The sequence below is a fragment of the Salvia splendens genome, chromosome 2 (genome assembly GCF_004379255.2).
Source record: "Salvia splendens isolate huo1 chromosome 2, SspV2, whole genome shotgun sequence".
In the NCBI taxonomy this organism is placed as follows: domain Eukaryota; kingdom Viridiplantae; phylum Streptophyta; class Magnoliopsida; order Lamiales; family Lamiaceae; genus Salvia; species Salvia splendens.
The window spans coordinates 13858393-13879678 of NC_056033.1; the positions used below are offsets into that span (position 1 = coordinate 13858393).

General features: G+C 39.5%; 4 protein-coding genes across 5 annotated transcripts; 1 reads left to right on the plus strand and 3 right to left on the minus strand.

Annotated features, from left to right (window-relative positions):
- Window positions 1-460: 460 nt before the first annotated feature.
- Window positions 461-2832, minus strand: LOC121762226. Its single transcript, XM_042158042.1, has 6 exons — window positions 2608-2832; window positions 2035-2099; window positions 1660-1937; window positions 1456-1527; window positions 1309-1371; window positions 461-743 (listed from the first exon to the last, which is right to left on the minus strand). The coding sequence occupies exons 1-6, from the start codon at window positions 2718-2720 to the stop codon at window positions 693-695; spliced, it is 642 nt and encodes a 213-aa protein (XP_042013976.1). The 5' UTR covers window positions 2721-2832; the 3' UTR covers window positions 461-692.
- A 3435-nt stretch (window positions 2833-6267) lies between these two features.
- On the minus strand, window positions 6268-9993 carry LOC121789108 (UBX domain-containing protein 1-like). The gene is made up of 11 exons (XM_042187634.1): window positions 9524-9993; window positions 9278-9364; window positions 9069-9145; window positions 8836-8924; window positions 8423-8483; window positions 7767-7834; window positions 7582-7663; window positions 7172-7249; window positions 6976-7074; window positions 6695-6814; window positions 6268-6597 (listed from the first exon to the last, which is right to left on the minus strand). Exons 2-11 carry the CDS (start codon window positions 9360-9362, stop codon window positions 6415-6417), a joined length of 942 nt encoding a protein of 313 aa, XP_042043568.1. The 5' UTR covers window positions 9363-9364; window positions 9524-9993; the 3' UTR covers window positions 6268-6414.
- A 140-nt stretch (window positions 9994-10133) lies between these two features.
- On the plus strand, window positions 10134-10944 carry LOC121789117. Of its 2 annotated transcripts, none has more exons than XM_042187639.1 (2): window positions 10134-10502; window positions 10575-10944. In XM_042187639.1, the coding sequence occupies exons 1-2, from the start codon at window positions 10223-10225 to the stop codon at window positions 10832-10834; spliced, it is 540 nt and encodes a 179-aa protein (XP_042043573.1). In that variant the 5' UTR covers window positions 10134-10222; the 3' UTR covers window positions 10835-10944. The 2 variants fall into 2 exon arrangements, with proteins under 2 accessions (XP_042043573.1, XP_042043578.1); XM_042187644.1 differs by having other exon boundaries at window positions 10134-10484.
- Window positions 10890-19815, minus strand: LOC121789096 (GPI transamidase component PIG-T). Its single transcript, XM_042187624.1, has 5 exons — window positions 19444-19815; window positions 17906-19141; window positions 12007-12153; window positions 11744-11924; window positions 10890-11250 (listed from the first exon to the last, which is right to left on the minus strand). Exons 1-5 carry the CDS (start codon window positions 19663-19665, stop codon window positions 11069-11071), a joined length of 1968 nt encoding a protein of 655 aa, XP_042043558.1. The 5' UTR covers window positions 19666-19815; the 3' UTR covers window positions 10890-11068.
- Window positions 19816-21286: the final 1471 nt, after the last annotated feature.

The following is a 21286-nucleotide window of genomic DNA, read 5'->3' on the forward strand; positions in this document are numbered from 1 at the left end:
TTTTGATGTATTAATTATATATTAAAATAATAAATGTAGTTAGTGGATAAGTTAAAAAGACTTTATTAGTCTTCGGCCTCATTTTTAATTTTTAATTTTTATATTTGAATTATCTCTTTATTATTTTTCAAATTTGAATTAAAGTACGCATTAATTACATTTTATGTTCTAAAAAAGTGAAAAAATTATACGCAAATCATTAATATATGACTATAATATTATACATGTTCCATGTACTATATATGTGTCCATATATTTTAATTAAATGCATAAATACACTAGTTTTTTTCTCAAATAAACTAGTTTTTTTTGTACAAAATTTGGTGACATAGATTTTTTGTTTTACAAAAGATAAGGCCATGACTGATACGAGTAGTGGTAGTTTGAGATTCCTCACACGTCTACGGTCTACCTATATATATGTATTGAGTTATAAAATTATAACTCACACACCCCACACTATAACAAGTTTTTATTGATTGAATATCATAGGATCATTATGCAACAAATGACCAACTGAACATCTAAAGGTTCGAATATATGATTTATATCTCGTTCAAGCCAAACTTTCACCAACAAAAACATGAAACTACAATAGATAACTAATTGCCATGGAAGTTGTAGAAACATAAAAAAAAATGAAAACCTTGCTTAGGGCTCACCAACAATTGATACGGCCCCTCATACTGCACTCAGGCCTCACGCTTCGACTCCAATTCCAGAAGTATTTTTTTTCTTGGACCCTGAAACATTAGTGGCAGAACTTGTGATATGACCAGACAAACTCTAGGGACAAAAAATCTCAGAATGCAAAGAACAGAAGCCTGAATGTAAGTATAACAAAACAGTGCGGTAAAAAATAGCCCCTCATATCTTGATAACAAAAGGGTAATCAAGGACAGCTGGAAAATGAAGGATCAGAAAATGTACATGAGGAGGCCCTCAAGAGACACTTTTACCTTTTGAAATGAGTTTTTATACTGTCAAATGTCTATGGCTTCCAAGCTCTACAAAGTTATTTAGATTTTCCTTTCCTTATAGTAGTTTACTAGAGCTCGAATAGCTGCAATTCTTACATCAGCAATGATGACTAGACAATTATTTATATTATTGTTAAGGAAAACAACCTGGCACCATTTAAGGAACCCTCCTCTTAATCTCTCTCATTTTTTATAGTTATGGTAGCACCACAAGAAAACACAATCAAACTAATATCGGACATACTCCTACTTAACAAGCAAGCTGGGACTCTAGAGTGGAAATAAGGAAGTGCTAATTAATAAGAAGAGCTTAATAGGAAATAATCACCATAGGAATTCCCATAGCTTTAAGATCTTCATCACTCATGTGTACTAGTGCTGCCATATCGACCTGTGAAATAAGAGCAAAGAACTAATTGAACAAACCAAAAACAGGACTGATAATTAAAAGGAAACAGAAATAAAATAATCGTACTTCTTCAGCCAGAAATGTAATCGAATATTTATCGAGACCCAAAGACTGCAGGAAACTCTCCACAGAATTGACCTGCATATAGAATACACCATTATACTTCTTCATCCTGACGGATAATACTCATGCCAAGTTACAAGAAGAAGCTGAGTGACATGCATCTCTCACACCCTCAGACAGTCAATGGATAAGATGATAGTGTTTTACCTTCTCCTGAACCTTTTTCTTTGATACAGAGCTAGAAACCTTTACTTCTTGTGCAGGGGCTTGAGATATGACACTCTTCCTAGGTGGTTTACTGGATTCGATTGCAGGCTTTGGCCGCACTGCTGGAGGCTTGTTCTCAACAGGACGAGAATAGAGTGCACCAGTGAGCTTCTCACGTAGATCCCTTCCACCTCCAGGTTCCCGCACACTTTGTGAAGGTTGATCGATACTCTTTCTTTGGAGCTTCAGGCGAAGATCTCTGGAACCAACCTTTCGACCTTTACAGGCCATGGATAAAAACCAGAGCCATATCAGCCAAAGCAACACAGCACTAACAAGATTTAATGAGGCTTTAACTAGAAAAAATATCCATACTTGAGACTAGGGGTTCATTATCCTCGTAAAGGTCATGTGCCCATTTGTCATCATCTTCTCTTTGTCTGCATGAAATAATTGAATTTGCTAAATAAGGGGCCTCATTTGCTCCAGGAAAGGAAAAACAGTGATCTTCTAGACACTTCTTCCACAAGAAAAGTTGCCCTGATTCATTCCAATTAAACAGATTTCACACTGAATCTTACAACATATTGTCATGGGCTCTCTAGATGCTACCAACTTCACGAATAGATCTGCACCTCTCGAGTTCAATGTCCTCTACAAGAAAGAGACTATTCTATCCAAAACCACCCAACCTCAACTCATAATTTACCAATAACACAAGGAAGTTTGGCATCTGAACTTATAAAAAACTACAAACAACGTAACTTTTATGCACAAACCTATCGAATTCTCCCAAATTAGTGCATAACATTTTCCAAAATCTAAAGTAATTCATAGCCACTAATCATGAAGTTTCACACTACTTCTAATTGAAAGAAAAACAGCTGCGCTACCACTGCAAGTCACGAAACTTCCATCTGCTAAGAGGAAGAGTAAGTGGAAGTTAACCTCTTGGCGAAGATAGGTTGGCGGCGGCCGGGACCAGCGGCTGAATTTCCTTCAAGGCGATCCTTGACCGACCTATGGCTATTAGCTTGAGCCTCAATTTGATCAGCGTACATTGTGCACTAAAATCGACAAATTTTCCTGCTCAAAAGCCCTAAACTCCAAATAGCCTAATCAAAAGGGAAAAGAGGGGGAATATATGTTTTTGCGATTTTAGTGAAAATGCATAAAATCTGATAGGCCAGGTGCCAGCCCTTTGGAATTAGAGCATCCGCAATGGCTTTTGCAAGCAATAGCTTAGCCATAGCCATAACCATAGTCAAGCCACAAACTCCTTCTGTCACATCATCATCACTAAAAATCCTCCTGTCACATCATCAGGACAAGCAAATAGCCCAGCAATAGCCTAGTCACATCACTCAAAATTATATAAGCTGAATAATTGACAATCACACAAATAACGGAATTAAAAAAAGTACATTTAAAAAAATTAAAAAAAGTACATTTAAAAAAATTACATAATTAAAAAAAAACTAATGTCGTGCAGTCCTCCGCGCCCACAACTCATCAATTAAATCCTTTTGGAGTCGAATATGAGCATTCGTTTGGCGCATGTCGGCATGTGCTTGGAGGAGGTCGGCTTCATCGTGCGGGACCCCACTTTGTACGTTGGGGGCGGCCATGCCGTGGCTTGGACCGGCTTCATTATCGTCGTTGGCCCAACTAGTCAGTTGTACACCTTCATCTTCGACAATCATGTTGTGCATGATAATACAGGAGTACATTATATCAGCAATGCAGTCGATAAGCCACAAACGCGTTGGACCCCTAATTGCCGCCCATCGAGACTGGAGTTGAACCGCGGCTCTTGTGCGAAGTAGTCTTCGTATAGGCACTGATTTGCAGCTACATGATCACGTTCAATCACTGTTCGGCGGTGGCCAACTGATCGTGGTCGAGGTCGAGGTACCGCCGGCTGCAAGGCTCTCTACATCAGCCAATCAATCTCACGGTTCGTATAGGCCTCTAACGCTTCGTTCATTCGACGTTCGTACTCCTCAGCATCCCCAACACTACCACCAACGTTGCTCATTTCCTGTTGTTGATCTTGTACAGAAATTAAGATAGAGAGAGTACTCGTTAAAACAAGTGGTGCGAATGAAAATAACGTGCAAAGCGCGTATATATAGTGTTTCGAAAATTAAAAAATAAATAAAATCGATCGACGATCGCTCGCCGGTCCGGAGCCTGCAATGGCGGCGAGTGGACCGGCGAGCGCATCGCCCAGCGCTCGCGGATCGGCGTGTGCTCACCGATTTTTTTGCCGAAATGGCGCTCGCCGGTTACAATGGTTCGGCGAGCGAACCGCTGAGTGCCGGAGATCTGCTAGCCGGTCCGCTCTCCGCCATTGTGGATGCTCTTAGATGCAGTATACATCTCTATGGATTTCAAATTAAAGGTATAATTTTTGCAACTTTTTATAATGGGTTGATTAAGATACCATAGTTTCCACCATGCATTTCACTATGAGTTAGTATTTGGTAAAAATTTAATGTGAAATATTAATATTTCTATCTCTTTAGTGGAGTAGTATTTTTTTAGAGCATCTCCAATGGTGGCGAGCGGACAGGCTAGCCGATTCCCGGCGCTGACCGGTCCGCTCCCCGAACCATTAGAACCGGCGAGCGCCATTTCGGTGAAAAAATCAGTGACCCGACGCCGATTTTCGGGCTCTGGCCGATCCGCTCGCCGGTCGGCTGGCCACCATTGCAGGCTCCCGAACGGCGAGCGATCGGCCATCTCAATTTTTTTTTCGAAACACTATATATATGCGATTTGCACGTCATTTTCATTCGCACCACTTGTTTTAACAAGTTTTCTCTCCATCTTAATTTCTGTACAAGAGCAACAACGTGAAATGAGTAACGCGGGTGGTAGTAGTGGTGGTAGTGGTGGTGATGTTGTGGAGTGCGAACGGCAAATGAACGAAGAGTTGGAGGCCTATACGTCCCGTGAGATAAACCGGTTGATACAAATGGCCTTGCAGCCGGCGGTACCTCGACCTCCACCCGTTGTCCACCGACTAGCAGTGATTGATCGGGATCACGTAGCTGCACATCAGAGGCTATATGAAGACTACTTTGCGGATGAGCCGCGGTTTGGGGCGCCTCTTTAGAAGCGGCTTTTTAGGATGCGTAGGGCAGTGTTTATGCGTATCGTTGATGCTTTGGAGCGTCGATATTTGTGTTTTCGGTTCAGGTACGATGCCGCTGGCAAATCCGACCACACACCTATACAAAAGTGCACTGCGGCAATCAGACAGTTGGCCTACGGAGGCGCGGCAGACATGTGGGACGAATACCTCCACATCGGTGAGACGACTGCCCTGGATTGTCTGAAGTATTTCTGTCATGGCGTCATTGAAATATTCCGTGATCAGTATCTTCGAAGCCCTACCCTTGAAGAGTGCCAGGATCTGATGCAGATGCACGGGGAGAAGCATGGGTTCCCCGGGATGTTGGGCAGCATACATTGTATGCATTGGGAGTGGAAGAACTGCCCCGCTGCCTGGAAAGGATTCTACACGACCGGCTACAAGGGAAAGAATCCCACGATGATCCTCGAGGCCGTAGCTGATTACCGGCTGTGGATTTAGCTTGCATATTTTGGGGTAGCCGGGTAGAACAACGACCTCAACGTCCTCAACTCGTCGCCCCTTTTCAACGAGCAGTGCCAGGGTGTCGGTCCGGCCATCGGTTTTATCGCCAACAGGAACCAGCATGATATGGGCTACTACTTGGTGGATGGGATATACCCTAGGTGGCCCGTCTTTGTGAACACGATCAGATGCGCATCAGATGAGAGGAAGACCTACTTTGCTGAACGGAAGGAGTGGGCGCGCAAGGGCGTGGAGGTCGCATTTGGTGTGCTCCAGTCTCGATGGGCGGCAATTAGGGGTCCAACGCGTTTGTGGCATGTCGACTGCATTGCTGATATAATGTACGTCTGTATTATCCTGCACAACATGATTGTCGAAGATGAAGGTGTACAACTGACTAGTTGGGCCAATGACGATGCTAATGAAGCCGGCCCAAGCCATGGCATGGCCGCTCCCAACGTACGAAGGGGGTACCTCACGATGAAGTCGGCCGCCTCAAGGCACATGCCGACAAGCGCCAAGTGGATGCTCATATTCGACTCCAAAATGATTTAATTGAAGAGTTGTGGGTGCGGAGGACTGCACGTCGTTAGATTTTTTTAATTAATGTAATTTTTTAATTAATGAATTTTTTTTAATTTAAATATTATTATTGAATTTTCCCATATCTGTGTCGTAAATTTAATTCCGTATTTTGTGTGATTATTAATTATTTATTTTTTATAATTTTGTTTATTGTGGCTAGCCTATTGCTTGTCCAATTGTTTATCTTGATGATGTGATAGGAAGAGTTTTTAGTGCTGATGATGTGACAGGAGGAGTTTGTGACTAACATATGGCTGACCTATTACCATTATGGATGCTCTTATACAAGAATGATTGAAATATGAGTACGGATGTCATAAGATAACTAATAGTCTTATATATTTGGGATTTCAAAGAATGCAATTGACAATTTAACGCATTGTGTATTAAAAGATGATACTTATTCTGAAAACATGACATCAGAAAATGGTTTCATTTTCATCCATCCTCGCTTATTTTGGAGTACTTAAAATTCGAGATTCAAATTTCACATTCATTTCATCAAATCAATATTATACTATACATCTATTTATATCAAATAGTAATAAAATAGATTCAAGGCCAAGTTATGCTGAGAAGAGTCCAAAGAAAGGATTTGTCAATGCATTATGCAACTCTGCCGCAGCAGACTTCAACAAGCTTCTGTCAACTCTTTCTCGAGCCAGAAACAGAAAGTTGCCTCCCTCAACTCTCTCAAACCCACAGAGCTCAAGAAACTCCACGCCTTCCTCGAATCTGCCGACTCTCTCCTGTTGAAAGGCCAAGAAACACACATCAACATCGCTATAACTGTTTTCCGTTCTCAAGAGAGGGAAATGGACCCCACCAGGGAAATGAGCAAGTTACCTGGAATGCAGGATTGCTGATGCGGATCTTTCTGAACTTCCCCTCATCAGGATCCTTGAAGACGTTTTTAACATAGATCAAGAGAGTTTGAAATGCTCTCATAGCTCGGGTATTGTCATCCTAGCATATCAGATGCAATTATATTTTGTGGAGTATTAGAAAAATGCATTAGTACTTCAGTCATTTGGAAAGGGAAAAAAAAGAAATAGGAGCAATTCATATCCCTTCTCTCAGTGTACAAGTAATATCCTCACATTGATTGGAGGGTTGAGATTAGATACCTTATTTTGATGTTTAAGAGTTCGTAAACATTCTCTCATGCACTCTCTTGCTGACGCAGGCATTTCGGGCAAAGCAGCAGGATCAACTAGCTCTGGGTTCTGCATTACAAATATGAATATGTAAGGAGCCACGAGACCTGCTAACTTAGCAGTGCTAAGTAGTACTAAAGGTGACACAAATTTAAGTGTTTCATACATTTGTTTGTTGTGGCGATTCAGTATTCACTGATGCAGGAATCTCCATAGGCAATCCCAGCATCCGGCGTCTTTCTAACTACCATATGGAAGGAAATATAGTATAAGAAATAACAACGTTTCAATTGGTAGGAAATCGATAATTTTATAATCTCAGAGCTCAGCCATTTTGGTGTGGAAATCGATAATTTCATAATCTCAGAGTTCAGCCATTTTGAGTGAAATCATGAAGCAAACTCACAAAGCAATTTAGTGTGGTGAGGAGTATAATAAATTTACTAGTGTTCAATGTTCCTTTACTTTTTGCCCCTATATTTCTAGCTTCACAGTATTTATTTATAATGCAACGAACTGGTAGAAATGAGACTTTGTTAATTGCAGGGAGCCTGGCATGCAATAATTTGGGTGTACCTTGTCCTGCTGCAGTTTTTTACGAATTCTTTCGCGTGCTCTTTTCTCTTCCTCTTTATCTGCTTTTCGTTGTGATAGAAGCCTGAAACCGACTCCAAGCAAATGAAAGAAATATGGTAGGAACCAAAAGCACAAAAGACGAACATATGCAGATTGAAGACTGAACGTGTAACAAAAATGCAAACCTTTTCCTTTCACTTTCTTCCGCCATCCTTTTAGCCTCTAACAGTTCTTTCCCTGTTCGAATTCTTTCCTGCATATAGCAAAGGTATCTGGTGAGAGAATACCAAATAGATTGACTGAAGTAAACCCAATCATCTGAACTTGTAAGTCTATACTGTTGATCAGAGAAAGGAAGCTAAAACATATTGTGACTTCAAATGAAACAACAAGGCACAGATATAATGCCTATTTTACTCAAGATTCATGAAACATATTAATTAATAGAATAAATATAGGATCTATGAGCTTCTCTTTTATTATCTATCTTCCTGAAGTCCTCAACAATTGCTAAAGGACTATTTGACCAACAATTTAAAATGCTTCAGTACAACACGGAAGGTGATGTAAACTAGTCAGGGCCCATTCAGTGTGAAAGATTATATCTCATGATTGAATATGTATTATGTTTGGTTCATGAGATTGAATCTCCCAACTTAATCCCGGATGGACATTCATAGCCACCCCCGTTCAACTAAAATAATCTCACAAATCCTAAATGGATATATCCTAGATGGATGATCATGTGATAATGAGTCATAGCAACCGAACGGAACCTCAGTGTACATGTGCTAATATTGGGGCACCAATGTAAGATATAAAGAGAAGTTGTCTGTGATACCTTCTCCCTTTCTCTATCTAGTCTCGCATCTTGCTCAGCTCTCCTTTTACGTGCTTGACCCCTAAATTTAGATAAGTTCAGAACATGTTAAAAATATCAGAAAAGGAAAAACCAGTCTTCAAGTAAGAAAGTCTAACTAAGACTAAATATCAATCTTAGGATTGCAGAATCAAACCGTGATGCCACATGTTACCCATATTTAACTAAGCAAAACGTTCAAGGATAATTTTGCTACAATCAGTTATGATAACAAATTTTGACCAGATTCACGTAATTTGTGTATAATGATTTAATTTGACTTTGAAGATGATCAGCGAAAGCAAAAGGTGAAAAGGGTATACAGTACAGGGTCAAATATATATTTATCATAAAGCAAACTTCCTCATAAAGATTAAAGAGCACATAAAACTAACCTCAGCTCCTGCGCTCTCAACTTAACTTGTTCGGAAATCTGAATGGGGAGAGATGCTTCAATGACTATGTTTTCGAGAACCTCAGGCCCCTTGTAGCATATGAAGAAAGAGGTATGAAATGGTGTGATATTGCATAAAATGAAGCGCAGTTTTATACAAGACAGATCACGGGAATATGTAAAATCACAGGAACGCATACTAATAAAGCTCATACAAACTACAAAGAGATGTACAGGTAAAGGTTCACTCGTAGGTGCATCATCCTCATGATCAACAAGCCAATTAATAGCATCCTCAATACTTGAATTACCTGCAGAAATTTAGGAGTTAATTCATGAATGATAAAATATGCAAGCATCAAAGGAGGCCAAATGCAGATAGTTAATCCTCTTAACTATCAGAAAGATTCAACATTTATTTTTCTATTAGGATGCAGATATACCAGAAGAAGCAAGTGCCTTTGCGGCCAGTGCCTTGGAGAATCCCATCGCTTCGAGTTCACCCAGCATTCTCTCATCTACTTCCATTTCTAATATCCAGTATTAACCACAAAAGCAACAAACAACAATCAGCCACGTGAACTACAACAATCTAGGTGAAGAAAAATGGGGATATGATTATTTTTTCCATAAATGAAAATGATAGTAACTAACAGAGAGAGAGAGAGAGAGAGAGAGAGATTGCTTACTCTTTCCGACTCGCAGGGTTGAGAAAACAATTTTTCCGCGGCTGAAAGAATAGGCGGTGCAGGATGGTTTGTGAATGAGAGTCCGCCATTGGAAGCATTGAGATTCCGATTCCTTGCCCTAACTCCTAACCCAATTCACCTTCTTGATTTCTCCGGTCTCTTCTTTTAGTTCAAAACTTTAAATTCTTTCCTTTTTATTCTTGAGTTTTGTGAGGTTTTGGCAAATCTTTAATAAGAAATCCCATTTTAGATTTTTAGCAAATTTGAGACCAATAAAAAATGTAAAAATTTTGGGGACGAACATTCTGTAAAATAAAAGGTTGACACAACAATTTTTATCTGAAAGCGGAGAAAACGTGACACTTATTATAGGGTTAAGTTTTGTTAATTAAAATTAATAATGAAGCACATACAAATTAGTGAGTAGAAATCAAATTGTTTTCAGAATGAATTATTTACGTGAATCAAATTAATATTAATTTATGTTTAATGCATTTTTTGGAGTATTTTATGGACTCATATTTGTGGTAGTTTAATTAAGATTTGTTTAATTCTAGTACTATATTTTAATTAAAAAATACTAATAATTAAATTTGTTTGAGAAATTGAGATACTGTTTTAGACGATTCGAGAATGAAGTGAAAGCCAGAATCAAAACTCTTATCACACAAACTACAGCTTCTCTGTATAGAAGAGGCGATGGAAGGAGGAGAGAGAAGAGTAAAGCTGTATTGCCCATCCCTACCCAAAGCAATCGAAATAGTTGCAGTAGATGACCAGAAACTGGACCTCGGGTCCATAGCCCGCGCATTCGGGCTCGACCCGAACACCCTCAAGCTCAACGGCTACTTCATCGCTACAACCCCCCATCACATCGCTTCTTCTCTAACCTGGAACTCTCTTCTTCGTTTCTTCACCGCCCGTGGCTTGCCCTCCGGCGCTGCCCCTCTCCTCGTCCACGGCAAGATTTGCTCCAAAAGTCTGTCTCATACTACTTATTTTCGTCTTTCCAGATTGATTTATCTGAATTTTCCTTCTTTTTCTTGATTAGGATCCCACCAAGTTGAAGATGCTGCAGATGTCACCAGAGATAGTAAGAGGCACCATTGCAGCACTAGTAGCAATCCAGGTAATCTCAACAAATCTAGTGGGTTGTGTCTGAAGAGAGAGTGGGGGTTGGAAGACGAAAGTCATGTGAAGAGAGCAAGATCAGATGAAGGCCAGTTTTCGTGCAGTTTTATCAGCAGAAACTTGAAACGAATGCGAATTGATGAGATCGTTGCTGCTACACCTTTCAAGAAACTAAGATAAGTAGAACCTGAAAATTGCCAATTGTTTGCTTCTGTTGTAAAATGATGTGTGTGCGTGCTATGAAACTATCATCTTTTGATATATGACAACAAATCTATGGTACTGGAATATGTGTTAATCACAAGGACAGAAAACTGATCACTAACTGAATTAGGAAACAAAAAATGTACGAGGTTTCAAACTAGCTAATCCCTCTCTTCATGATACATGATCATACATGGGAGGTTGCTGCTGTCATTGAAAATAGAATTGCCAAGCAGCAGCTACACCGGCTACCAACACGACTTTTGCTAGTAGCTTATACTTTGAGGAGGACCTCCCAGACTCTGATTGTTTCGGAGGTTCCCATTTCTTCCCTCGCAACTTAGCAGAGAGTTTAGATATCATCAGCGTCAACGGGCCTGCCTTCCTTGCACCTGCAAGGAGACAATACCTCAAGCTTGTCAGAACTGTGCTGAAATGCCAAGAAACTCAAGCAGTAGCATATATGAATAGGACAATATGCGAGAATCAGCAGCAGAAATCGACTGTGTCAATGTTTCACGATACTAATCATCTTATCAGCCTAACTGAAAGTGTTTATTGATCAGGACAACTTTTTACTGTTATTCGATTTGTCAAAAACCTATCAATAAGTGATCTTTCTATCTCTTGGTAATTGATATTTGGTTACTGAATACTTCCTCTGTCCTTTACAAATCGAAACTTTTTAATCAACAAGAGTTTTAATGCACAATTGTAAATTAAATTTAAGAGAGAGAAAAAAAAGTCATTGAAGGAATGTTAGTGGGGAATGTGCCCACCTCATTAGAGAGGGAAAATTTTCCCAAAATAAACAGTTTCTAATTATAAGAGGTGGACTAACATGGAAATAGTTGCTAGTATATCAAGAGGAAAGTGCAACATTACCTTTTCCATTTAGAAGCCTTTCTTCCTCACCCACTCGCCTTCTTAGTGCATTCAGGAGTGATCCAAAGTATAAAGCAAAAACCGTGCATGTAATTGTTATCACATTGTAAGGCATGCTAAAATCTGGCGTTGTCAAAGGCACAAGGAGTACTTCTGTGTATGAGACAACTGGAACTTCTTCCTAAGAGGAGAAGCAATGAATTACATAGTGAACCAAACTATGAAGAAATACATTAAATGCAACCAATTATTTGTATCAGTACCTGTAACTTGGACAATATAGGTACTTGTTTTAAGGAGTCATCATGAAAACTCATGTTTGCTACAAAATCAGCAAAGTGTATCACTGCTGATGGAATGTCAAAGCCCTGATTTGCATCAGGAGGATATTCATCGATGTGAAGAAACCCCTGTCGGAACAGCAATAAGAATTAAACACAGGGAAAACAATGCTGAATAGAGTATCACCAAAGAGTGAGCTGAATTAAACTCAAATTAAAGAAATAAATAGTGGAAATAATAAAAAGGGATATTGGTCTCTAAAATCATGAACTTTGCCTAAAATTTGGTATTTCCCATGAACTTTGAAATTGGTCTATAATATCACAAACTTTGCATTTTGTTTGGTATTTCCCAAACTCACTCAAATAAGATTTTTTCATCAAAATCTGTAAGAAGAAGAGTGCTCATTCAGTTACTAATTCAGTTACTAGAAGAGAATCTAAAGGCTGATCAAGAAAAGAAGAAGCCTAGAAGAACTAGCCATTGGAGTAGCAGTTAGTATGTTAAGATGTAGCAGTTATTCTTCTTGTTTTCTTGATTCTTGATTAGTAGTTGGTTAGTAGCAGTTGCTACCTGATTGTAGAGCTTTAAATAGCTCAGATTCGAATGTATGTAGTCAGAGTAATTCATTCAATAAAGAAAAATCAGTTTTCTCCAAGAAACCATCTTCTTTACTACTCCAAGTGTGAGTGTGTGTTCTCTGCAAAGTGTGTGAGTTTATCATATTGTTGTGAGTGTGTGTGATCAACTCTAGTGTGTATGAGCCTTGAGTGCAAATCATAATAAGTGGCGCCGTCCGGTGGGAAGATTGAAGCTGGTTTGCAGAAGATCAAACGGTTTCAGAGATGGCAGCAAGGCTTGATGCAGAGAAATTCACAGGCAAGAATGATTATGGCTTGTGGAAGATGAAGATGAAGGCGGTTTTGATCCAGCAAGGCTTGGCTGCAGTCCTTTCAAAACCAGAAGAGAAGGGAAAGGCTCTAGTGCTTGATGATAAAGCCCAGATAAAGATGGAGGAGATGCAACTCAAGGCACACTCTGCAGTAATTCTGTGCCTTGGAGCCTTGGAGACAAAGTCCTGAGGGATGTTCAAGAAGCCAAGGCTGCAGTGGAGATCTTGGATAAGCTGGATGAAGTTTACTTGGCCAAATCTTTAGCTAACCGGCTGTATCTCAAGAAGAAGCTATATGCCTATAGTTTTTCTGGAGAAAAAACCATCATAGAACAGTTAGAGGAGTTCAATAAGATCATTGATGATCTGGGCTCGGTGGATGTCAAGGTCTCAGATGAAGACAAGGCAATTCTCACATTGAATGCCTTGCCTAGCTCTCATGATCAGTTGAGTGATGCCATAATCTATGGCAGAGACAAGCCCATCACCTATGCAGAAGTATACTCAGCTTTGATGGCCAAAGAACTCCAGAAAACAACCTGCAGAGGCTCTGCTAGCTCTAATGTTCAAGTTGCAGAGGCCTTGAATGTTAAGAAGTTCAAGAAGCAGAAGTTCAAGAAAAAGTTTGAGGATTCAAAACCCTCAAGCTCTGATGCTCAGAAGGAAACCAGAGCATGTTATTGGTGCAAGAAACCAGGGCACTTGAAGAAAGATTGCCATGCATGGAAGAGAAAGCTAGCTTCTGAAGGCCACAACACTTCTGATTGTGTGGAGAGTACTGACCCCTAGCTCAAGTCATGAATATCAGTGATAATGGGGTCAGTCACAGGTGGATTATGGACTCAGGGTGCAGCTTCCATATGTGCCCCAACAACGTCTGGTTTCATGATCTTCAAGAAGCATCAGGTACTGTGGTTCTTGGCAATAATCATGTTTGTCAGATCAGAGGGATAGGGAAGGTGAAGCTATGTCTACAAGATGGCTCCATGAAGATTCTGACTGGAGTGAGGTTCATTCCAAAAGTAAAAAGGAATCTCATATCATTAGGAATGTTGGAGCAGAAAGGGTTCACCATAGTGATGTGTCAGGGAAAACTGCTTGTGAAATCTGGGAATGAAGTGATGATGGAGGCTGACAGAGAGCATGTTCTTTACTATCTTAATGCAAAGGCTGTTGATGGAGAGAGCAATGCGGTTTCAGAGGAGTCCTTGGGGCTGTGGCACATGAGGCTGGGCCATCCAGCTGAAGGGACCATGAAGGAACTCATTAAGAAAGGCCTAATTCCTGGAGAAATCAAGAAGATGGATCCCTGTGAACGGTGCATCCTTGGAAAGGCAAAGAAAACTCCCTATCCAACAGGTGTTCACTCATCTACATCTCCCCTAGACTATATACATAGTGATCTCTGGGGCCCTTCACCTATAAGCTCAATTGGTGGTGGGAAATACTATCTTTCTATTATCGATGACTACACTAGAAAGTTGTGGGTGTATATATTGAAAGAAAAATCAGAGACATTCACAAAGTTCAAGATGTGGTGTAAAGAGGTGGAACTAGAGAAGGGGAGGAGTGTAAAGAGTCTTAGAACTGACAATGGGTTGGAATACTTGTCTGCTGAGTTTGATATGTTCTGTAGAGAGAAGGGAATGAAAAGACACCGGACTGTCCCTTGCAACCCCCAGCAGAATGGGGTTGCAGAGAGGATGAATAGGACTATCCTAGAGAGGGTAAGGTGCTTGCTACTTAGTTCTGGCCTGAGTGGCAGATTCTGGGGTGAGGCAGTGTACACAACTGCCTATCTCATCAACAAATGTCCATCCACTGCTCTAAAATCTGAGACTCCTGACTTCTTGTGGTATGGAGCCCATAGTGACTACTCAAAGTACAAGGTGTTTAGGTGTGCAGCCTGTGCTCATGCTAGGCAAACTAAGCTTGAAGCTAGGGCTCTGAAATGTATCTTGCTGGGATATCAGAGGAGAGTTAAGGGGTATAGGCTCTGGTGCATTGAGCCTGGCAAGCAAAAGGTGATTGTGAGCAGGGATGTTGTGTTCATGGAGGACCAGATGCCCTACTTGAAAGAGAAGCTGGACTCTAGTGAAGCAGAGAGTGATTTCTTCAAGGTGGAGCCTATGGGGCTTGGCCTAGGAGTAGGTGGAGCTATTGACTCAGAGAGTGAGTCTGATCCAGAGAGTGGTGGTGCTCCAGCTCAGGGTAGAAGGAATGATGAGCCTACAGCAGATCCTACTAGAGAGTACCAGATTGCAAGAGATAGGGGGAGGAGAAAAGCAAAGCCTCCAGAGAAATTTTCTGATGTGGTCTACTATGCACTTTGTGCTGCTGAGAGTATTGATATTGCAGATCCTCTCACCTACAAAGAGGCCATGAGAAGTAAAGACAAAGAAAGATGGATAGAAGCAATGAATGAAGAAATAGAGTCTATACTCAAGAACAAAACCTGGATTTTGGTGGACAAATCCAAGCTGAATATAGATGGAAAGGAAAGGAGGCTGATCAGTTGCAAGTGGTTGTTTAAAAAGAAGGTGGAGACCACTGATAAAGACAGAATCAGATTCAAGGCAAGGCTGGTGGCAAGGGGATTTACACAGCAAGGAGTTGACTTCAATGAAGTGTTTGCTCCAGTTGTTAAACACACATCTATTAGGATTTTGTTGGCTGTGGTGAATCAGCTAGATTGAGAATTGCAGCAGCTTGATGTGAAGACTGCTTTCCTAAATAGAGACCTAGAGGAGACCATCTTCATGGATCAGCCAGAGGGCTATGTGAAGAGTGGAGAAGAAAGCAAGGTGTGCTTACTACAAAAGAGCCTTTATGGTCTTAAGCAAAGTCCTAGGCAGTGGAACAAGAAGTTTGATGCACAGATGAAGAAGATTGGCTTCATTAGATCAGAGTTTGATGATTGCATCTACATCAAGAAGAAGGGCAGAACACCTATTGCCTATCTATTGCTCTATGTAGATGATATGCTACTTGCAGGGCCTTCTATGACAGAAATACAGCAAGTCAAGGAGGATTTGAAGTCTAGTTTTGAAATGAAAGATCTAGGAGAAGCAAGGAAGATCCTAGGCATAAATATTCAGATTTCAGAGAGACAGAGGCTGTAAGAAGCTGTGGATGCTTCAAACTGACTATATTGAGAAAGTTTTGCAGAGATTCAAAATGGAAAATGCAAAAGCTGCATCAACTCCTTTATCCCAGAGTTTTAAGCTTTCTAAGGAGCAGACACCTAAAACTAAGCAAGAGGCTGTGGAGATGGAGTCTATATTACTTATGCTAGTGTTGTTGGAAGCATCATGTATACCATGATTTGTACCAGGCCAGACCTTGCACATGCTATTTCAGTGACTAGCAGATACATGGCAGACCCGGGGAAGGAGCATTGGAATGCTCTTAAGTGGATTCTGAGGTACATGAAGTCAACCAGTGGCTGGGGAGTTGTTTTCAATAGCTGGGAAGGTGATTCTGAGGAGGTTGTTCAGGGTTATTGTGATGCAGACTATGCTGCAAATCTGGACAACAGAAAGTCCCAAACTGGCTACCTTTTCACCATGTTTGGAACTGTGATCAGTTGGAAATCAAGTCTACAAAGTGTTGTTGCTCTCTCAACAACAGAATCAGAGTATATGGCTCTCACTGCAGCTGTACAGGAGAGCTTTTGGATCCAGGGAGTGATTTCTGATTTTGGTTTTGACCAGAAGACAATGGTGATTCATTGTGACGGTAGTTCAGCTATGTGCTTGGCTAAACTTCAGTTTTTCCATGAGAGGGGCAAGCACATAGACATAAGACTACATTTTATTAGAGATGAGATTGAAAGAGGAAAGGTGAAGGTGATAAAGATTAACACCTTGCACAATCCAGCAGATATGCTAACTAAATCTCTAAGTAGAGATAAGTTTGATCATTGCAAGAAACTGATAAATGTTTCCTGCAAGAACTAAGATGAGCCCTCAGGTGGAGAATTGTAAGAAGAAGAGTGCTCATTCAGTTACTAGAAGAGAATCTAAAGGCTGATCAAGAAAAGAAGAAGCCTAGAAGAACTAGCCGTTGGAGTAGCAGTTAGTCTGTTAAGATGTAGCAGTTATTCTTCTTGTTTTCTTGATTCTTGATTAGTAGTTGGTTAGTAGCAGTTGCTACCTGATTGTAGAGATTTAAATAGCTCAGATTCGAATGTGTATGTAGTCAGAGTAATTCATTCAATAAAGAAAAATCAGTTTTCTCCAAGAAACAATCTTCTTTACTACTCCAAGTGTGAGTGTGTGTGTTCTCTGCAGAGTGTGTGAGTTTATCATATTGCTGTGAGTGTGTGTGATCAACTCTAGTGTGTATGAGCCTTGAGTGCAAATCATAACAAAATCTTATTTTACGTAGGCAACCGTAATACGTTTTATGATATATTAAACAAGTTCATAACAAGTAGGATAAAAGGTCACGTTGAAAACCACGTTGATTTAATTGTGTCAATTATGATAAAAATATCTCGTAAGTTAGTCAAATATAGTAATAGACATGTCGTGGGAAATACCAAACAAAGTGCAAACTTTGTGATATTATATACCAATTTTAAAGTTCGTGGGAAATACCAAATTTTAGGCAAAGTTTATGATTTTAGGGACCAATTTCCCTAATAAAAACTACTTTCGGACCATTTGAGAAGCACTCACGATGGTGAAAATAAGTTTTCACACTTAAATGTTTCTAAGTAATGAGTCAAAATAATTTTTTTGCACCTGGAATTAACTGTCAAGAGATTAATTGCATTAGCAACTAAGAGCTTAAAGGGAAAATGGCAAATAAAGGCACTATAGCTCCACGTTTCATTTCTTCAGTAGTATAAATTAGATCTCATGCATAAAAAAGGTAGTCTTTACATATAAAATGGTTGCTTTAAACTTAGTTAAATTTATTTCCTGAGCAGCACAGAGATAATAATTCATATAGTAACTAAAGAAGATATTGACAGAACATACCTTATCAAACTCCAATGTTAATGCCGCCGTATTAACACTACAGGGTAATCTCAAGATCATTTCCAGCACTCCAGTGGACACCTTGTCTTCAGAAGGTGAAACAAGTATTTTCTCTATGTTTTCCATGGAAGATTGAGGTTCTCCATCGAGAAACAATTTCAGCGTATGATAGTAGACCTTAACATACCAAGGTACCATTTGGAAGATGCCCACTCTGAGCCAACATTCATTCTCATCATAACTACTAGTTCTTTCTACATTGTTGCTCCTCGTAGATTTCATTGAGATAGCGATAGCTCCCCTTTCGTTCCCACTTCCTAATAAAAATCGGCTAGCTTGTAAGGGTGCCTGCGGGCATGACCAGGCTACAGGAACCTTCCAGTTTAATCCCAAATCAAATGGTTTGAATTCATTGGAATCCTCAACTGAAAATTCATAAAGGATAGAGCCTGCTTTCTGCAAGTTCCCTGATTCTTTTATAACCCTTTTTGGAGCAAGTGATAATTCAAATAGGGGATTATCTTCGAAGCCATCACCAACAGAAATAGCATTCTCCAATGCTTCTCTATCTTCCTTTAATTTATCCCCCTCAAATAATAAATTCTGCTCAAATTGCGCATAGACATTACTAGAACTAGAAAGAGAGCATTTCCTGCTAACTGACCTTCCAAATAATGAGCTCAAAGACCAACTCGGTTGCAGTGCTTTCCCAGAAAATGTGTCTGGTCGAAGAACAACTGTAAGGGTTTGTTCAAGCACCATTCCAGTACTCATCTCAGATGCACCAAATTCATCTGATTTCAAATGCAACCTCTGGGAATGATAATACCCTCGGTATATGGAAGGCCTGTCCATCAGTAAAGAAAGGCCAGCTTTGTCTCTGCAGGGAAGCAACTTCAACCACGGCGTGAGATTCTCTGTGCAAACAGCTTCACGAGGCAATGTGCCATACCGTAGTTTGCCTGAAGCCGATCCAAAACTCCACTGAGGTGCAGAGTAACTAGTCGAATGCTCCAAGAAATTGATTGAGGCGCAGAAGAGTCCCGAAAGAGCATGAGTCAAATTCTTCCATGATTCATCAACTTGATCTTGAGGAACATCAAACTCAGCCCATAGTTCTACTCCAGGAGGCTTTGCATTGCTGCTCGAAATCGGGTCAAATCCTCCCCATCTTTCGTAATTCCAGCGTCCTTGCGTGAATGAAAGCTCCATCTCTCGAACCTGGAATTTATGAACCTGTTTGTGCAAAACAACACTTCAAAATTTTGCACTTTTTACCCAGTTTTGATAAACTGGCCAGATGTCGCTAGTTCAAAATAATTTGTGGTCTAATTAATAGTTCGATCCAGTGCATCCATATCTATGTCTCAGCATTAATCAATCCAAATAATCCAAAATTCAAACACAAACAAAACAAACTCATTCCCGGGAACTAGCAATAGGTATTCGTGATAAACGAATCAACAAGACAAACAATTGTCCAGATATTAAATTTAGTGCTGAATTAGAAAAATTAGCTTTAATCTAACAAATTTTACCAGCTGGTAAATAGATTTGGGGAAGATGTGATGGTGGCGGCCATATGTTTTAGATGGCGGCGCACTGCTTCTGAAGTGGAAATGAGCCAAAACTTTTCGATCGGGCAGTGGCCTCAGCAGCAACGACTCCGTAAACTCTTCATTCAGCTCTTCTACATTTATCGATTGAGTGACCGAACACAGCGCGAGAAACATCAACAAGCAGGATTCTAAGCGGCTCATCGCGTCTCATCAAACTGCTAGAATATAACAGGATTTAAAATATTGTTAATTCGAATAACGAAGGTATGGTGACTGCAGTTTCCGCCATGGAAGATCGATCAGAGCTCGATGAAGTGCTCAATTAACCCGATTTCAAATTGGGAGATCCGGATCTAATGACCCGGTTTATGTATTACTTGCCCGGGTCAAATACATATCCGGTTAAGCTTATTGGGCTTTCAATATTTGTCGAGGCCTGAATATAATGGGCTCGGTCTTTTAAACAGTTTTAATTTTTATTTTCATGAATATTCGAAAATTAGAAATAATAAACTGCTTTTGAATATGAAGTATAACTAGTTTAAATATTACACTTCTTTATAACTAAAAACATGGGATCATGTTAGCATGCACCTAAAGTAGTTGAAAATTATGTAGTTCAGGTAAACTGCCATTTGGCATAAAATCTGTTTCTATGTGATTTGTCTTTATGTCATTGAATATTATACTAATAATTCAAGTACATATCAATTAATTTTTCAAGAAAGTAGATAATTGGTGGTACCTACTCCAAACATTTAGAATACGCCAAAAGAAAAAACCATATATTGAGTAAATATATTTTGCAGTATATTACAAAATGTTACATTATAAAATATGGGTTGGGTCCAGGCATCTTCACAGCAAAATATTGTATACTTTTTTTATTAAGTATTTTCTTATTTTACGTAACTGATGATAGATTGACAGCTTAATATTTGTGGTGAAGCATTGTTTTAATGTGGGAAAGTAGTTATCGATGAACAAAATGTATGATCAAACTAAGACGCTACCTTTTTCCTCTCTTTGGGCAGGGTCATTTTCACCATCCATTTTCTGCATCCATGAATTTACACTTGCATTTATTGTCACAACAAATTCTAACTAGAATGTCAGCATACACATTATTCCCATAAATTTTAATTGGAAAGCTACAAAATTAATTATATTCACATTGTAGTGATACATTTCACTTTCACTTTTACCTTGTTTCCTACCTTTTCTTTACGACAGACACTAAGAGCAGAGGGAGATGTAAACTAATATAACTATTATATTTAGTTTTTTTCATGAAAAACCATTCTTCAAGGGAGAGGTATTTGAGAAGGTATTATACATTTTCTCATTTTAAAAAGGTATCTTTACCTCCCCATCAATGAAGAGGTAAAATCTTATAACTATCATATTTGCCTTCTTTTCATGAAAAATCATTCTTCCTTTAATGCATTTTAAAAAGGTATCTTTACCTCCCCATTGTAGTGGAAAGGTATTTGAGAATGTATTATGTTTTTTAATGCATTTTGTACCATTATTTTATTTTTAAAAAATAATTTACCTTTCTACATACATTTTTTCCTTTTGGAATGTGTTACTTTTTAAAAGGGTATATTTCACTTTTTAATAGAGTAAATACATAATATACATTTTCTATATACCTTTCTCCTCTTGAAGATGATGCTCTAAACTAGAATTGCATCCGTTGTTCATTAACATAAAGGCTACATAATATGTGGGCCTACTTATTCAGCCGATCCCGTTTCTAATCGTACCAGTTAACCAATTGTGAAATTTTAGCATTCCAGGAAATGGAATTAGCTCAAAA

What these genes read in the sequence shown, in the direction of transcription:
- LOC121789117 (XM_042187639.1), top strand. Translation starts at nt 10,223, where the DNA reads ATGGAAGGAGGAGAGAGAAGAGTAAAGCTGTATTGCCCATCCCTACCC. An exon ending in CGGCAAGATTTGCTCCAAAA is followed by an intron (nt 10,503 to 10,574) that starts GTCTGTCTCATA and finishes TTTCTTGATTAG; the next exon opens with GATCCCACCAAGTTGAAGAT.
- LOC121789108 (XM_042187634.1), bottom strand. Translation starts at nt 9,362, where the DNA reads ATGGAAGTAGATGAGAGAATGCTGGGTGAACTCGAAGCGATGGGATTC. An exon ending in CTACGAGTGAACCTTTACCT is followed by an intron (nt 8,925 to 9,068) that starts GTACATCTCTTT and finishes ATATGCTACAAG; the next exon opens with GGGCCTGAGGTTCTCGAAAA. An exon ending in TTGAGAGCGCAGGAGCTGAG is followed by an intron (nt 8,484 to 8,835) that starts GTTAGTTTTATG and finishes ATCTAAATTTAG; the next exon opens with GGGTCAAGCACGTAAAAGGA.
- LOC121762226 (XM_042158042.1), bottom strand. Translation starts at nt 2,720, where the DNA reads ATGTACGCTGATCAAATTGAGGCTCAAGCTAATAGCCATAGGTCGGTC. An exon ending in AGAAAAAGGTTCAGGAGAAG is followed by an intron (nt 1,528 to 1,659) that starts GTAAAACACTAT and finishes TTCTATATGCAG; the next exon opens with GTCAATTCTGTGGAGAGTTT. An exon ending in TTACATTTCTGGCTGAAGAA is followed by an intron (nt 1,372 to 1,455) that starts GTACGATTATTT and finishes CTTATTTCACAG; the next exon opens with GTCGATATGGCAGCACTAGT.
- LOC121789096 (XM_042187624.1), bottom strand. Translation starts at nt 19,665, where the DNA reads ATGAGCCGCTTAGAATCCTGCTTGTTGATGTTTCTCGCGCTGTGTTCG. An exon ending in CTATATTGTCCAAGTTACAG is followed by an intron (nt 11,925 to 12,006) that starts GTACTGATACAA and finishes TTCTCCTCTTAG; the next exon opens with GAAGAAGTTCCAGTTGTCTC. An exon ending in AAGGCTTCTAAATGGAAAAG is followed by an intron (nt 11,251 to 11,743) that starts GTAATGTTGCAC and finishes GTCTCCTTGCAG; the next exon opens with GTGCAAGGAAGGCAGGCCCG.